The sequence below is a fragment of the Monodon monoceros genome, unplaced genomic scaffold (assembly GCF_005190385.1).
Source record: "Monodon monoceros isolate NGI ecotype Baffin Bay Population unplaced genomic scaffold, NGI_Narwhal_1 Super_Scaffold_22, whole genome shotgun sequence".
Lineage (NCBI taxonomy): Eukaryota > Metazoa > Chordata > Mammalia > Artiodactyla > Monodontidae > Monodon > Monodon monoceros.
Genome location: NW_021703779.1, coordinates 125714547 through 125731619, shown reverse-complemented (window position 1 = coordinate 125731619; position 17073 = coordinate 125714547). Strand labels below are relative to the sequence as shown.

Genomic DNA, 17073 nt, shown 5'->3' with positions numbered 1-17073 from the left:
GGATGGCATTGTTCCAATTTTCTACCTTATCCTTCAACTTATATCACACTTGTTTACCTGACCTTCTCTACCTCACTGTACTGTAATTATGTACTCTGTCTACCTTGCTCTGTCAACTATGGGTTTCTTGATGTCAGGGACCCAGTATACATTAGCTGAGCAAACGAATTATAAAAGATGTTCTGCAAATGTTACTTTCATCTGCGGAGCCTGATAATGAGGAAGGCTGTGGTAACCAACTCCATCACAGCCATAATCTTGACCTGGCTCAAGTCAGACACAGTTTTAGCATACACACTGGTACCCAAGAAGCACCATGTGAGTGGGTGAGCTCAGAGTCTAGGCTCTGAGATGGCACTTGCAAATAGACACTCAAAGGTAAGTAAATATTCATGGAAGATCAAGGTGTTTACATAGGCTGAGTGGAAGAGTGGGTTTTCCCACTGTGATGCTTTGTTTGGCTGCCTAGTTCTTGAGGCACAATGTACTTATATATGGCTATGCAAAAAAATTACCCTAAAACATAGTGTTTTAAAATGACAAGTAGTCATTAGGTCACAGCTCCTGTGGGTTAGGAATCCAGGCATGACTTAGCTGGGTCCTCTGTTTCAGGGTCTCACAAGGCTGCAGTTAAGGTGTCAGTTGGGGCTGGGGTCTCATCTGAAGACTTGACTAAGGGAGGATCCACTTCCAAGTTCTCACGTGGTTGTTGGCAGGGTTCAGTTCTTCTCTGGCTGCTGTCTGTAGGCCTTCCACAGTCCTTGCCATGTGGGCCTCTCCATGTGGCAGGTGGTTTCCCTTAGAGTGAACAAGAGCATGAGAAAAACTGCTGAAGATGGAAAAGCCATAAACTTTTGGGAAATAACAAGGAAGAAGAGAAACATGAGAGGAGACAGATGTTTTTGAGTTTCTGTTGACATTTTAAAGCTCTTTTTTTCCTCTTCCCTTGATGTCAGATTTACTCTTTTTGCTGTTATCAATGTGCTTACCACTAAGTGAGTATGAATTTAGCAATCAGTTTGATTAGAATTGTTGATAAACTAAGAAACGCTGGGTTCTGAGCCAGAGGTTGAGTTCTTCTGGTCCACCATCATGGCCACTGTTTACTGTTAATAGGAAAGGGACCTTTCAGATCATTGGTGGGGGGATGGAGAAAGTGGCCTAAAGAGTAGTAGAAAATCTGTGGCTACAATCTCCTTGCTGTTTGCGTAAGATATAATTTTGGGAAACCTATTTCTATCATCTGCAAGAGCCTGTGTGGCAGCAGAGCAGCAGCCCCACTCACAGTAGCTGAATACCCTATCCCTCTTTGCTCTATGCCTACTAATGTTGGCAGCATTGGGCTCACCTGAAGTGATGATACCTGACAAGCCTGAGAGATACAGTTTAATAACCCAGCAGTCACCGAACCTGGCATGCAACACAGAGCTGGTCCAAAGAGGAGCCAACAATTTGATTTTCTTTGGCTGGTAACATAGTGCTATCGCCTGGGCCAAGTGCCTTTAGAACATTCCAAACACTTATGTGGTATTAAATTTCCCGGAGAAGTCTGGCCTTCTACATACTTCCAAATAGTTCTTTAAAGCTGTGGGAGGTCCCAGTCCTTGTACAGGCTACTTTTCTCTGGTGATTCTGTAGAGTCCAGTGCTTGGTGAGGAGGAGTTCCAACATCCTTCAGTCAATCAGAAGTTGTGTAGAGCTCAGAATTTGTCCTCAGGGAGAGAAAACAAGCCCCCTTGTCAAACTGGGGAAAAACTGAACCGTTAGTTATCAGTTGATGTGTAGTGAAGTTACAATTGGAATCTTGTTAAATAGAAATTAAATGCTCATTTGAAACACTCTAACATAGAGCAGGAGCCAGGCGTGGATTGTAGAGGGGAAGGCTTCCTCTGGCTACCCAGAAGTTCTGTAGGCCAATTTGGAACTGCCAGCCACTTAGGACTGCAGAGCCACCCTGAAGGCCACTTGTGAAGGCTGGTGTGGCTGGGCAGGGCAGGGCTGGGGGCTCCCATGTGAATGGTAGCCAGGCTGCCAGCTTTTTTCTGTGTGATGCTCTGGACTCCTCGAGGGAACATTCTCGGCCTGGGGGTCTGGCTCCCTGCAATTTTGCAGTGGCTCTCACCACCTTTTGGCCTGATCAGCAAAGGCAAGCAGGGATTGTATTGACCCTCTGCATCCCCACCCTGAGGGCTCTACAGGCCTCCCAGGTTGTGGGTTTCCAGTTGGTGTTCATTGTTTGATGCAGGATAACTCAGGGGAAAGACCTAGGGGTCCTGCAGAGGAAAACTGGACCTTGATCCTAAAGGGATTCTTGGAGCAAGTGAAGTAAGCACTGGAGAGGAAGATGGGTGAAGGTCGTCCCAGGGCAAGGCCATGTTAACGGTGCTCTGAGCATCAGAACCAGTATGTTCCCATGAACTGTTTGACTTTGAACTTTGAGGCTCCTTTCTCTCTGAGCCTCAGTGTTGCTATCTCTAAAATAAAGGAGATTGGCCTAGCCCTCAAGGTTCTACCTTGGCATAGTTCTGGTACTTGCTGTTCCAGCAGCTTCCTTCAGTTCTATTACAGTCTGTTTTTTCTCTCTTCAATACCAGTGGTGAGATTTCTAGCTTCTCATGCTTCTTGCTATTAAAAATTCTTTTTGATGTTTAATAATTTATAGGCTAATGAGAATTGTAAGCTTCTTGAGAGTCCAATCATGAGAATTTTGTTCACATAGCATGTGTCTGGTACATAGAAAACTCTCAATACAATCCTCCCTCAGAATATGTTGCAGATTGGTTCTAGGACACCTCCCACCCTCCACAGATACCAAAATCTGAGGATGCTCAAGTCCCTTATATAAAATGGTGTAGTATTTACATATAACCTGTGCACATCCTCTTGTAAACTTTAAATCATCTCTAGATTACTTATGACACCAAATACAATGTAAATGCTATGTAAATAGTTGCGAGTGAGGGACAAATTCAAGTTTTGCTTTTTGGAACTTTCTGGAATTTTTGGGGGGGATTTGAATCTGCAGATGTGGAACCAACAGATACAGAGGGCTGACTGTAAATGTTTTGGTTAAATACTACAATCCCTTAAAATTTCTTTAATTAGTTGCTACTCAAACCTCAGACTACCTCCCTCTGCATGTCTGTGAGTGGTAAAGTTTTATTAAATTGAATCCTTATCTTCAAAAAAAATAATTTATGGGCTATGCAATATCTAGAGACCAAATAATCATGGGTTAATTAACATCTGTGCTCCCCAAATAAAAGCTGAAAGGGGCAACTTCACTGTATGCAATCAAAAGTGTGTGTGTTTGTAAATGTTTAGAATGATTTTGACCTGAGATCTTTGATTTGCTATGGAAATATGGGGGCTGAGTGGGTGTTGGCCTGCTACAAGGGAGTAGTGACGTGATGAGCCCAGCCTGTACAATTAAGCCACCATCACCTGTGTGTTTCTGGATTAAATGCATCTTCCCAGATTGTTGTTCATTCAGGAATGTTTTTTTCTTTTGGGAATACCTGGAAATAGAAAACATCCTACAGCCAAACTCATGCTGTTTTCCTCTGTGCAAACCTAAGTGGGTCCCTATCTACTTGATAGGCCCATCACAGGATGGCATGGGAATGTTCTTTGCCTGCACAGCCCCAAATGTGTGCTTTTCTATCCTTGCCACCAGGAATACACCATTGACATCACCTTCTACCAGACTTGGTATGATGAACGCCTTCGTTTCAATGGCAGCTTTGAAAGCTTTGTTCTGAATGGCAACCTGGTGAGCCTGTTATGGATCCCAGACACCTTTTTTAGGAATTCTAAGAGGACCCAAGAGCATTCGATCACCATGCCCAACCAGATGGTCCGCATCCACAAGGATGGCAAGGTGTTGTACACAATCAGGTATGTCAAGCCTCTGGAGTCTTGCCTCTTGAGACTCTTCTTCCCCTCCTGAGAATATTTGCCAAAGAAACATGGGCAGAGGTTTCATCCTGAATGATACTTCTAAGGGCCCCTCCAGCTTTCCTAGACCATGAGCTCAATCCCCTCATGTACTGACACACACACTAAGGCCTCAAAATAGAAAGATATTGCTTAAGACCACACACCAAGTTTGTAGCAGAGCTTGGACTGATATCTAGTTACTTGGCTCCAAGTCCAGAGCTCCCCCAACTAGAATGTAGCACGGTGACTGTGTTGTGTAGACAGTTCCACCCCAAGTGGGCACTGATGTAAAGACACTTCCACAGTGGTGGAATTGTCCAGGCGGAGCAGCAACACAGCAGTTGGAAAGATACCTAAGACCAGGCTGGATACTTGAATGCCTGGCTGGGAAAGGTTGTGTACAGGTGATAAGGTGGCAGGGAGGCAATAAAGAGTGGGAGAGTGTTGGCAGGTCCTTGAAGGTGGGATGGGAAAGAAGCAAAATTCCATCTAAGTTAGTCCATACGTTTCTCTGATGATGGAGACCCGAGTAGCCAGATATTTCCAAGCTGTTCTTCCTCTCTTTTTGTCTCTCCTTTGAGCTCTTTGTCTCAGCTCCCACCATTGCCACACATTGGTGGTGGTCCCCAGGCCCAAGCTGGGTGGATACCTAAATGTTCAGGGTCAGCCTAATGAGGCTCCTTTCTCCCTTCCAGGATGACCATTGATGCTGGATGCTCACTCCACATGCTCAAATTTCCAATGGATTCTCACTCTTGCCCTCTGTCTTTCTCTAGCTGTGAGTACCTTCTTAGGTTTCTGGGGCCCCAGAGTCATCATGCTGGGCCCCTTCTTTTTCTTATCCTTTCCCTTTACATTTTTCTGCCTCTGCTTTTTCCCCTAAGATGGTGCCAAAGTTGTCCAGGGCCTCCCAATCCATCCTCATCTCCTTTCCGGCTAACAATACTGTGTTTCTTAACCTGGGCTTCACGTTGGGTTCATCCCTCTCCTGTCCACCCCACCTCAAATCAGTCACCAGCCTCTGAAGTGTATCTCAAGTATGTCTGCTTTCCATCTCCACTGTCACTACTACCTTGGTTTAGGTCTTTGTCATATTCCACTTGGACTTTGCAACATCTTCACTTTGAAGCTGAACATGTTCAAAACTAAATATATGGTCTCCACCGAACCTCTACCCCCAAGACAGATGTGTTGCTTCTGTGTTCCCATTTGTCTCATTGAAAGGCACCATCACCCACTCAGTTGTCCAAGCCAAGAACTTTGATGCTTCTTTCTCCTTCACCTCCCCATCTATTCAATCAACACATCCTGTTGGTGTTCCCTCCTGAATCTCTGTCGATCCTATTTCTCTGCATTCTCACTGCCACAGCTTCGAATCCTGCCTTCATTCATTTTATTGTGCACTGGTTACTGAACTGGCCTCCGATAACTGGTCTCCCTGACAACAGGCCATCCTCGTATAAGAACTAGAGTGACCTAGCTGAAGCATCATCTAGACTAGGTCACTTCTTAGTTTCAAATCCTTCCTGAACTCTCATCGATCAATTCCAAATTGCTTAGAATAGCCTTCAAGGCCCTTCATGAACTGGCCCGTGCTATCTACTCCTACATACCTTATCCACCCTCTGTGGGCTAGCCATCCTGAACTTTTGACACTTCCATAATACATCAGGCATTTTCATCTTTCTGTGCATAGAACACCCTCCTCACCCCTTCAGCCTCATCCATACAGAGAATGTTTATATTGGACTTTTAAGACTTATTAGGAATGTCACCTACTCTCTGGAATCTTTTCTGGGTGTGTCCCCAACTGATCTTTCCCTTCTTTGTTTCCACACTCTCCCACGGGCGGGCGGAGGCTTCTCAGAGGTATTCCAACAATTACAGATGTGTACTTACTGTCTTACTCAATAAAATGTGAGTGCTTGAGAGCAGGGCTCCTGCCTTGCTTGTTTCTGTATGTCCAGCACAGGGCGTGGTACTGAGGAATGCTCAGTAAATGCACTTATTGGATGGACTTCAGCAATGAGGTAAGAGAGGTAAGGTCCCACAGCTGGTGAGGCCAGAGTCAGACACCATGCTGGTGGAGACCTCAGCTGGGCTTCCCAGTCTCACATGACTCTCCTTCCCACGTTGCCTTACAGTTTCCTATCCTGAGAATGAGATCATCTACAAGTGGGAAAATTTCAAGCTTGAAATCAATGAGAGTAATTCCTGGAAGCTCTTCCAGTTTGATTTTATAGGAGTGAGCAACACGACTGAAACTATCACAACCGTAGCTGGTAAGTGTGCCTTTGAGCCAGGGCTAGGCAGCAGAGGCCCAGGAGGGTGGTAGGGATGACTGGAGGTGGCCATCCATTCATCCAAATGCTTATGTAATCATCCCATGAAAATACTGTAGAACATGGCTCCTGTTTTGTAAATGCTAAGCACTTACAACTGTTTGCAGAGGAAACTGAGACTTTGTAACTACATCTCAGTCTCATCTGCAAAGAAGTAAGTGCTTTGCCAAGCCCCGCAGAGGGTAGGTAAGTAGATTAAGTTTTATCGCTGTCAAAATTTGCAACTAGGTTTGTCATGCAGACCCTTCAGTTTCGAAGTCTTTGTTACAACTGACCTACTTGGATGACTTTGGGAAATGGAGGTCATGTGACTTCTCCATACTCAGAAGCAATCCAAGTGGTTCTAGTTGAGTGGGATGCAAAGCCCTTCCTAATGGGAGGTGGAGGCTTGAGTTGTGTCATCAGCTAGGTGAGGGCTGGGATAATATGGAGGAGGTTTCAGCAGCTACAGTGGCTGCTATATCAACATTTATTTTAAAGGAGCAGGTCTGATACGCACAGATTCCTGTGAAAGACTTCATGGTGGATTCAATGTGGACATGGTGATCACTGGTTTTCTGACCTTGTCCCTAACAAGGACTAAAGGGGAGGGTCCTGGGTCTCTTAAACTTTAGCTCCCAATTAGGTGTGAGTGTCTTTGCTTGTGTTCCTAGGTGATCTGAATGAGGAGCCAAGGGACCTCCCTAGCGTTGCTCCCAGAGCAGCCCTGGAAACCCTCTTCACAAATACTGACCAAGTCAGGGCAGTGGCGGCACTGCCCTCATCGTTTCCAGAATACGGATGGAACCAGTCACCCAACCAGCCATTTGCCATGGGAAGCATCTTGCTTTGCTTCCATGTGGCTAGGCGGAAAATCTGCTTTTTCTTTACTTGTTGAATTGGTCACTGGGTGAGGGATAGCTCATGCTCATCCGGCTAGAGCTTTGCTTGCACAGCACTAGGCAGGGGCAGAGGGCTGCTTTACAAATGCTTTCCTTTTTCTCGGGGGCTCTGGGTAAACAATTTTACTACCTTTGACTTAGGACCCTTGCTCTTCTGCCAGCTAACCATTGGCATGCCTCTTGCCTTTCTGCACCTCAGTTTCCCCAGACAGGTTGGGGACCCATCATCAAAAAGCAGCAGAAGAGACAAGGCCCAGGGGCTTTCAAGTCACTAGTGGTTCCGTTTAGTAGATGGTTGTGCATTGTTTCAAAATGGTGCCCTAGTGACTACAAAGCCCCAGAGCCAGCATCATCACCAAAGCAATGACAATAGGTAAGCACCAGTCCTCCTTGGGAGAGAAGAGGGTTCTTGGGAGAAAGGAGAAGGGCTTTTTTCTCTTCTGCTAGAGATGAGTTGATCTTGAATCATGGTTTCTTCAGTATTATAGTTATCTTTGGGACTGGACCCAAACTCTTTCAGTCAGTCCCTGGGCAGTTCTCTCCATCTGGAACAGACTTATGTACTCAGCTCCTAAGCGTTCAGAATGAAGTGGGAGCATGCTACTCTGGCCACCTTGGGCCTTCAACCAGAGAATCCCTGCTTCAGGAGGCATTCAGAGAGTCCAGCCTTGCCCCCAGTGAGTGAGTCATCTTTCACTGTTGGCTGTTGAGCTTTTGATAGAATTTTACCCATGACTAGGATTTTGCTTTCTCGCAAGTGAGTTTCTTCCTTCTCTAGACAATTCTGTTCATCAGAAAAATCTCCCTGTTCATCTGAAATTGGAGTCTCTGGAACTTCCACCCATTAGACTTAGTTCTTTTTCCTACAAATACTGAGCTTACAGTAAGTCCAGTGAGTCTTCCACCGGGTCAAGATAAAAGAACTAGTATTATGGTTCCAGCCCTGGGTCATATTCTTTTATAGACTATACAACCATAGTTCTTTTTTCTCCCCCTTGTTCTTCAAAGCTTTGGCTCCACTCATCCTTCTAGTCCCAGTCCTCTGGACACAGTCTTTTTGATTGTGTTCCTCTGACAGTGCAGTGACCAACTGTGGTCTGGCTAAAGCAGATAAGAGCAGAAAGCATCTCTAGCTTTTTTCCCCCTTTGGCTCCTTAGCCCCAGGTATCTTTTTTTCCCTTACCCATGCTCCTCCATTCCTCAGAAATAAGAAAGTGTGTGTTAATATCCTTCACTTGGCCTTAAAAGACAAATTCCCATCTCTTGACAAGTAGAGAAGGTTCTTCTTTGCTGAAATAAATAAAATAAAAATAGAAAAAGCTGATAGAATAATAAATCTTGTTGTAACAAGAATATATAAACTCAGCAAAGTTTTGTGGGGAGTGGTTGTAGCTGAGTAGGGCTGTCTTAAATTGCAGTCAAGACCCCAGGACAAGGGAACTAGGATCTTGATAAATACATTCTGGCTAGTAGGCAAGTGCGAGTGGTCCCTGCAGCAGCCCTGGAGGAGGAGTTCTATCCACAAAGCTACTATTCTGGACACAGGTATTCAACTGACCCCAGGCTACTTCCTTGCCTTTTTCCAGAAGATTCTGAGAAGTCTTGCCCCTTGAGTGTCAGTGCTGACAAGGTGAGTAGGAAAGGCTGCTCTTCTCATTCAGTCCCAACATACCCAGAATTGCTGGGCAGGTGATCTATTTTCTAAAATAGGAAGACACATGGACAGGTTAGTGTTCTAGTCTGCCTTACAAAGCTGTTGCCAGGAAGTAGCAAGAGTTGTTGAGCATCTGCTAGGTTCCGAGCTGTGCTGTGCATGGATGGGCAGGAGCGTAGCAACAGGGCTCAGATGAGCCCTGTCGTGAAGGGGTTTAAAAACCCACCTAACTCAAGGCCAGGGAATTCTACAGCATCACTGAGGTGGAAAGTTGGAGCTTAGCTTCACTAAGGAGCCAGAATTTGAACTATTATAAATCCAGCATGATGTTGAGAGCAAAAAGGGATATTCTGGCCTCAGAAAAGACTCCAAAATCCCTGGAGTCATGGTGAGCATGCAGAGTGTTTGGGATGGGTGTGTCAGAGTATAAGGCAACATGAAATGTACAGTAGAAGATGCCAACTGTAGATATAGGTTGTCATCAGGTCCTATAGGGGCCATCACTATCTAGGCTGAGAGCCAACATCAAGGACATGATACCCAATGAATGCGAAGACCTCAGTCTGCCTTGTGGATGTATACTCTGCAGACCTGACATCTAGAGGGCTGACTGAAATTTTCACTTTCAACTAATTCTTCTATTTTCTTGAAACACTCAATTTGGGCTAGGGTAATAGACTAAGAACAGGGAGTCCAGGGTTTGAATATTGGTATAAATATATGCATGATATCTCGGGGAATCTGAGTAAATGGGGGTTAGCTTAGAGTAGGGTGTACGTGTAAGATGTCAGTTGGAGCCAGGTTGTGGTGAGCCTTTAGTGTCAGATTACAGAGTGTAGACTTGATTCTGTAGCTCCTGTGGAGCAGGAAACCATCAGAGGTTTGGGGTAGGCAAGTGATTTCTTTTGGCCATTGATGGAACAGTGCTAACTAAGGCATTTCACCAGCATATGAATGTATAGGAAGGAGGCTGAATAGCTTCTGTGCTTCCCCCACCACAGATCACTTTTAGTTCATTTCCTGAGAGTATACATTGTAAGGGCCAGTAGTGCACATATAAGGCAATGATTCTGCAGACTAGATATGGCACCTCAGTGGTTGTAAAGTCCTCAGTCAGCCATCTGGACATTAACTGTGTGGTTCTGATATCTAGAAGCCTAACTGATTTACTGCTTTCATTTGACTATTCTGTCCCCCACCCTGGTAAGACAGATGTGCGATGTGGGCCAGCGGACTGAGAAAGAAGTTATTAAGGTTCTAGCCCTGGCTTAGCTCTTAACTGACCACGAGTCTTGTTGTGAATCTTCTCTCGGGCTTCTTCTGATCCTCCATGTGTGGCATTGGATTAACGTGCCTCTATCCTAGGACCGTGGTGGGCATCCCATGAGCTGAACAATAGGACCCTTAATATGCATGTCTTGCGTGTGGGAGACCCTCATGGCAATGCTGTAATGAAGTGATATTTTTAAAATATCTTCCAGGCGATTACATAGTCATGACGCTTTTCTTCAACGTGAGCAGGAGGTTTGGCTTTGTGGCCTTTCAAAACTATGTTCCTTCTTCTGTGACCACGATGATCTCCTGGATTTCCTTTTGGATCAAGAAAGACTGTGCTCCGGCCAGGACTTCTTTAGGTAAGTGGGTAAGGTGAGCATACACATGAGGCACAGAATTGCATTTTCAGGGGTCCTTTCCAAAGTGTAATATATAGAGCAGTAGCTCCGCCCACCTCCACTCCTGTGCTTTCACAGGGATCACTTCTGTACTCACCATGACCACTTTGGGCACCTTTTCCCGGAAGAATTTCCCACGTGTCTCCTATATCACAGCCTTGGATTTCTATATTGCGATCTGCTTCATCTTCTGCTTCTGTGCTCTGATGGAGTTTGCTGTGCTCAACTTCCTGACCTACAACCGGACAGCATCCCGTGGTTCTCCGAAACTTCGTCATGTATGAGCTGGGTATGGGAGTGGTGGCAAGGCTTTGGAGTACGGAGGCATGCAAGTGAGGGCACTAGGACTCATGACACATGGGTGGCCAGCTCACCAAGTGATGGGGGTAACCTGGGGCTTTGGGGGGAGTTGAGTAAACTTTCTGATGTGATGGTGGGAATTCTGGGGGGCAAGAAACAGTGTGCCAAGGACGGAATCTCCAGGAAACCCTGAGGCAGCACCTAGGCTTGGTTCACCTTCCCTTGCCTTGTTCTGACTTCTTCCCTTGTTCCTTTCAGCCTCGTGCCCATGCACATGACCCAACCCCTTCCCGTGTCCGTGTCATCGAGCATCCGGAAGCTTTTGTGTGCGACATTGAGGACCCCGAGGAGGAGGAGGAAAGTGAGGAAGAGGAGAGTGAGGAAGAGGAGGGCCCATCTTGCCCAGCCCGGCAGTCCGTCAGGCCAGGCAGCACCCCTCGCCCTGGTGGCTGTTGCAAGTGGTGCGAGAAGTACTGCTGCACAGTCCCCACTTGTGAGGGCAGCACCTGGCAGCAGGGCCGCCTCTTCATCCATGTCTACCGCCTTGATAACTACTCGCGAGTGATTTTCCCAGTCACCTTCTTTTTCTTCAATGTGCTCTACTGGCTTGTTTGCCTTAACCTGTAGGCACCAGCTGGTACCCTGTGGGGCAGCCTCCCCAGTTCCCCAGGAGGTCCCACAGCCTTTGCCTAGGGAGTTGGGGGAAAATAGCAGCAGCAGCAGCAGGAGCAAACTAGAGAGTGTCTTTCCTTCCCCCTTGCCCAAATAGAAGCCTGCAGAGAATTGGTCCTTGCTGGCCCTCTCCCCTACCTGGCCCATTCACTGAATCTCCTTAGCAGCCCATTTCAAGTAAAATGACACCCCTCTCTATTCCTCAAGGGGCATTTATGATGCTCAGGCTTCAGAATGTAGGCTCTCAGTGACCAGCTCCCTAAGATGGTGTCCATGTATGAGTGGATTAGCTATCTCCCAAAAGGGCTAATACCCACTGCCTTTTCCCAGAAACCCAGTACTGCCTTTGTGGTGCTCCAGGCCCAGCTCTGGCCTCAGCCTCAAAGTGCACAGACCAGCTACTTGCCTGTTCCTGACACCTCCTTAAGATGCTGGGCAGCAGTGTTAGCAGCAGGAGGGAATCCCCATCCTTAAGTCAGATTATTATATTCTTGATTCTGTCTCCCTGACCTCCCTTCCCCTGCAGATAGACGGACACTGACATTATCCCTTTAGGAGGAGGGGAGTCAGCAATTGAGGACAGTATCCCTCCCTCTGCTGCTGTGACATCTCCATCTCCCTTCCCCGCTGGCCTTCATTCCTCATCTGCAGTACCAATTCAATACCTTGCATCCAGTGGGTATCTATTTTCGTGTGTGATGATACTATGACCCCCTGCTTTTTATGCCACCTTCTTCCTCCTCCTTGACCCTTGTGACTCTTTCTGTAACTTTCCCAGTGACTTTCCCAGCCCCGACCCAGGTGCTAGGCCATGGTGATTTCCCGGAGCCAAGAAACTAAGGGAACTCTGCTTTGTAGTGGGCATTACCCGCGTTGATTGGTGCCCAGCTAAGGCACAGCATAGGAGTTCTGCCACTTCCTTGGCCCCTGGACCCATGAACCAGTCCACTCCTATCCCTGGGGCACTCTGACAATCACAATCAATCAATTGAATTCCCTTAAATTTGTATAGCACTTTACCTTTTGCAAAAGCACTTTTGACAAATTATTTCTATTTTGAGTCTCATAGCCCTGTGATATATTCAGGGCAGGATTCTTATCCCCATTTTGCAGATGAGAACCCTGACGCACAGATTTCTATGGGACTGTGGATCTCACTGGAAACTACCCAGGAGCCCACTGTCACCTTCTATACCACATGACAGGGCTAGGCAGCTCTTTTCACCATGATTTGATTCTATAGCCTCTGCTGGCACCCCAGTGGCAGGGCCCAGAGTGGCAGCCTCTTTTCAGCATTGGCCTGCTCAATTCCTGGGCCTCAGGTGCTCAGACTGCCCCCTAAGATCTAACCTCTCCTGGCTCTGGTAACCCAGTGAGGTGAATTTGGACACGCCCCAATGCTTGTATATGCTGAATGAAATCTGTGTCTGTATTTTATTGGGGGGTGGGTAGGATGGGGATCCATCTGCTTTTTGTCACCATCAAGTGAGAAGGGGAAATATATCAATAAATATATCAGCAAAGCATAGAAGGTATGGCTGGTTTCTTGGGCATTCAAGTTTGCTCTCAGCTCAGGTTTTAAATCTTAACTCAGTGACCCAAACATTTGTCTGTTACCCTCTCCCATTCATGACTCCCAGACCTACCATGCACACACCATGTCCCCTTCTCTCAGTGGAGAACTTAAGGGAAGAGAGTGACCAAGCGGGTGGCCCCCTTTTACTGATTCCCTTACTTACTCCTATGCCACTTCTCCCCTCCATGTCCCTTTTGCTTTGCCCATGATTCTAGCTTCATCTAGTCACCTAGAAGTTTCCTAAAGACCATCAAACTCACAACACTCCCCACCACCACCATTTAAAGATGGGGATGCTGAGGCACAGAGCGGAGTGTCTATTATTACACAACCAGTCAGTAGTGGAGTGGGGCCAGACCCCAGAAATCCTAATACCCTGTCTTGGCTTAGAGCAAGCCTGGAGATCTTGGTTGATTACCCTTCAAACAAACTTTCTAAAGGTATATTGGGAAATGTTGGCCCTGGCATCCTTTGACACATCCAACTCTAAGGAAAGTCAGAAACAGCAATAAGAACTAAGGAGGAGACAAAATGACATCTGAACAGCCAACAGTTTTGCCATAAAGTTCTTGAAATGATGCTCAAACACTTTCCCTGTAAGAAATCCACATGCCTCTACTGTGTATTTTCTAATGTCCTAACCCAGAGCACATTACAAGTAACAATTTAGAACAGGGAAAATATTTCCTCACTTTTACTTATATTAGATGCAGTGGGGGGAAAAGGAAGCCTGGCTCCTGAGCAGTGGAGACATGCAAATTTGTGAGCACTCATATTTAAATGCATTTTGAAACAAATAGTGCAAACCTGATTCCTTAATCACCCTACAGCAAAGCTAAAAACAAATAAAATTCCTACCATTTGTAAATTTTAAAAAGCTCATGTAAACAGTTCTTTAAAAATGAAGAAGTTAAAACCATAATTGGGTGCATGAATATCAAAAAATTAAATTAATGAAGAAAAAATTACATGTGTTTTAAAACTCATGGGATGCAGCCAACACCACACTTGGAGAAAATTTCATGATTTAAGCATTTCAATTACTAAACATAATGGAAGATAAATGAGTTAAGTGTTGAAACCTAGAAATTGGAAAAAGGATAAAATCATATTATACCTTAGAAAAGTTTTGGGGAAAGAGGAACTTAAAAATTAATTAGTGTCAGGAGAACTAGTTACTCATTTAAAAACAAACTGGGTCTCTCTCTACATCAAAATTACAGATGAAACAAACATCTTAAAACTTTTAAAGAAAATCATCAGACAATATGGGTGAATATGTTTATATTCTTGAGATGGGAAAGGCCTTTATAAACATGACATAAAACACCAGTTTGTCCATACTAAGAAATAATAACTAAAGGAAAAGCCAAAAAATGTATAGCAAAACACACTATCACTGGTTAGTTTTTCTGGGAAGCAATCTCTGAGACTGAGATTAGCGTGCAGGAGGTTGACTCGGGAGTGCTCTTAGGGTCAATGCAGCCACCATTAGGTCCTCAGCTGTACACATGGGAAGTTTTGGAGTTGGGATGGGCTTTCCAAATTGTCACAAATCAGGGCAAGGGAACTGGGCCTTTATACTCTTGCATTTATCAGTTATTGGATGTGAGCATGAACTTGGAAGGGACATGAACTTGGATGTGTCTGGAGAAGGACTCAGTTGAAGGCTGTGAGCCTCCAGCAATCTCAGCTGTTGGAGAAATGAAAGCTTCAGTCCCAAAGGGACATGGATGTGGAAGGTCTTGGTAGCACACCACAGTACCCACTATAGTTCATCCCTCACTTTGTTCAGGCTCATTTGCTTCAGATAAATAAAATCTGGAGAAATTTACCCATGGTTACATTGAGCTTCTTTTCCTGAGGAAAACTTACAAGATCAATGAAACACACTATAGCACCTGCCACTGCAGGTGGTCTTAGAAACTTAACTGATAATCATCATGTCTGTGTTACACTACCAATTCTGAATTTCCTCTCACTCTCAGCTAGTATCTCTCCTGATCTAGGTAGCTTACCTGGTCAAGTGACTATAAGCTTCGTCCTTGAAGGGTCTGAGATCTTGCTCTTCTCAAGCCATGGCTGGAGGACTTGTTCGTCATTTCTAAGGGGTACCTAAGTGGGTCACCTAGACATCAAACCTATTCTTGCCTGTCCCCACTGTATAGCAGTGCCCTTATCTCCTCCCAATTATTAGGGTCGATTTTCCCTGTCAGGATGGTTATTTGTGTTCTTTTGGCTGGTGCCAAAAGTGATCAGGCACCAGCCGTGGATTTAAATTTAATGGGACTCATTGTTGTCCTCTGGTAAAGGCACAATCTGGGAGCCAAGAACTCTAAACCTGCAGAACCCAGAATTATTAGGATGGGAAGTACAGATTACCCCGGTGGATCTCTGGGAGTGATGATAAGCAAGACAACTCCTATTCCTACTCCTTAGTTCCCAAACCTATATATCCTCCTTTATAATGGCCATTGATTTAGGATGTATAATGCTTCCTGGTGGGTAACACCCCATCCTCTAAGGGTATCATCTCCAAGCTGACTCTTCAGTTGTGCCTTCAACACACGATTTCATCATTCTATCTGGCCAGCACCTTCTCAGTGGAGTGATATATAATAGAATCCCAGGCATGTGCCCAATGTTGGACTCCTTTGGCCAGAAAGTGGATCTATGGGTCCATATCAAGTTATATAAAATCCTGTCCCAGTAGATCAAACACTCTATGCTCCTGAATAGTGGAGCTGTCTGAGGTCCTCCAGGAAAGAAAGGCAAACCCATATCCATAATGTGTTGATTGCAATTGAGATGAATCATTGCTCTATGCAAGTCTGAAGAGGCTCAATGTAGTCAACTTGTCCCCAAGTCACTTGTTGATTTTCTCCAAGAACGGTGATATATCAGGACTCATCATTGGTCTCTGTTATGGGCAAAATCAATAGCTAAGTTAGCCTTAGTGAGTTGGTGACCATGCTGTTGTGCCTACATAAAACCTTAACCCTGCCATTATGGAAAGGTTGACAAACTAAGTAAATGAAAATCCAGGATATCCAGTTAAATTTGAATTTCAGACAAATAACAAATATATATTGGCATAAGTATGCTTTATTTGAGGTCACACTGTCTGTGGGCTGCTCCTAGCCTAGGACTGAACACTGCAGAGGTACTAGAGTATGCACACCTCTGCCAAATGCAGATGGACTCCTCCAACAAGCAGTCTTTGCACCAGAGCTCCGCTTAAGTCAGTGAGACTTAGTCAAACCTGCTTTGCAGTTCGAGGGTCTTCCTCCTATTTATCCTTGCTTCTCCCTCTCCTTTTGGGTGTCAGACCTTATTCCCATGTGAAGGTTTCCCAGCTTACTCCTGCTCCTTCTTCCTTTAGTTTTCACAAACATTTGCCCCAACAAATCTCTTGCTCTTCTAATCCCATCTTGGCATCTGCTTCTCAGACCACCTAAACTGACCCAGTTGATACCATGAAAAATACAAGAAAGTACACAGTAAGATGGGGTTCTGGGATCACCTACCACCTGCCTGGCAAGGAGCAACCCATCCTGAGTTTGGGGCACATATAGTATCTGAAACAATGTGACAGCCCAATTCCTGAAGATTTCACTGGTGGTTATCTCAGGAAACATCCAAATGGAGGGAACCATGTTGCTGATTGAAGCATATTTGAAGGTTATGGGGGAAACATTGTATATAAAGACCGTGGCGTTGGCCAGTTATTACTAAATGTATTGATGCCCCACAGAGAGATAAGGAAAAACTGAGAATAGTTGACGGTAGTTTTAATACCTTAAAGGGTAAGGATGAGAGTCAGAGGGCCTCTCTGGAAGCTTATAAAGAGAACATTATTGCCTTCAGTGGGAAAGCAGACAGAGATGAGGAGAAAATGCAGAACTTAAGAGTTACACTTGCAAAAATCCAGGATATGATTAATTGTCCAGCCAAGGCATATCTCTTAGGCTAAAATGAGGGCACTGTTTGAGAAAACTTGGGACTCTGAAACATAGAATGGGAACATGTGAGTGAA

The 17073-nt window shown here is 45.3% G+C and overlaps 1 protein-coding gene across 1 annotated transcript; it reads left to right on the top strand.

Moving 5' to 3' along the window:
* Nucleotides 1–216: 216 nt before the first annotated feature.
* On the top strand, nucleotides 217–12979 carry GABRE (gamma-aminobutyric acid type A receptor epsilon subunit). Its single transcript, XM_029240252.1, has 7 exons — nucleotides 217–318; nucleotides 3677–3897; nucleotides 4635–4717; nucleotides 6084–6221; nucleotides 10298–10450; nucleotides 10568–10767; nucleotides 11048–12979. Exons 1-7 carry the CDS (start codon nucleotides 217–219, stop codon nucleotides 11414–11416), a joined length of 1266 nt encoding a protein of 421 aa, XP_029096085.1. The 3' UTR covers nucleotides 11417–12979.
* The last annotated feature ends 4094 nt before the right edge of the window (nucleotides 12980–17073 follow it).

What these genes read in the sequence shown, in the direction of transcription:
- GABRE (XM_029240252.1), top strand. Translation starts at nt 217, where the DNA reads ATGAGGAAGGCTGTGGTAACCAACTCCATCACAGCCATAATCTTGACC. An exon ending in AACTATCACAACCGTAGCTG is followed by an intron (nt 6,222 to 10,297) that starts GTAAGTGTGCCT and finishes AATATCTTCCAG; the next exon opens with GCGATTACATAGTCATGACG. An exon ending in TCCGGCCAGGACTTCTTTAG is followed by an intron (nt 10,451 to 10,567) that starts GTAAGTGGGTAA and finishes GTGCTTTCACAG; the next exon opens with GGATCACTTCTGTACTCACC.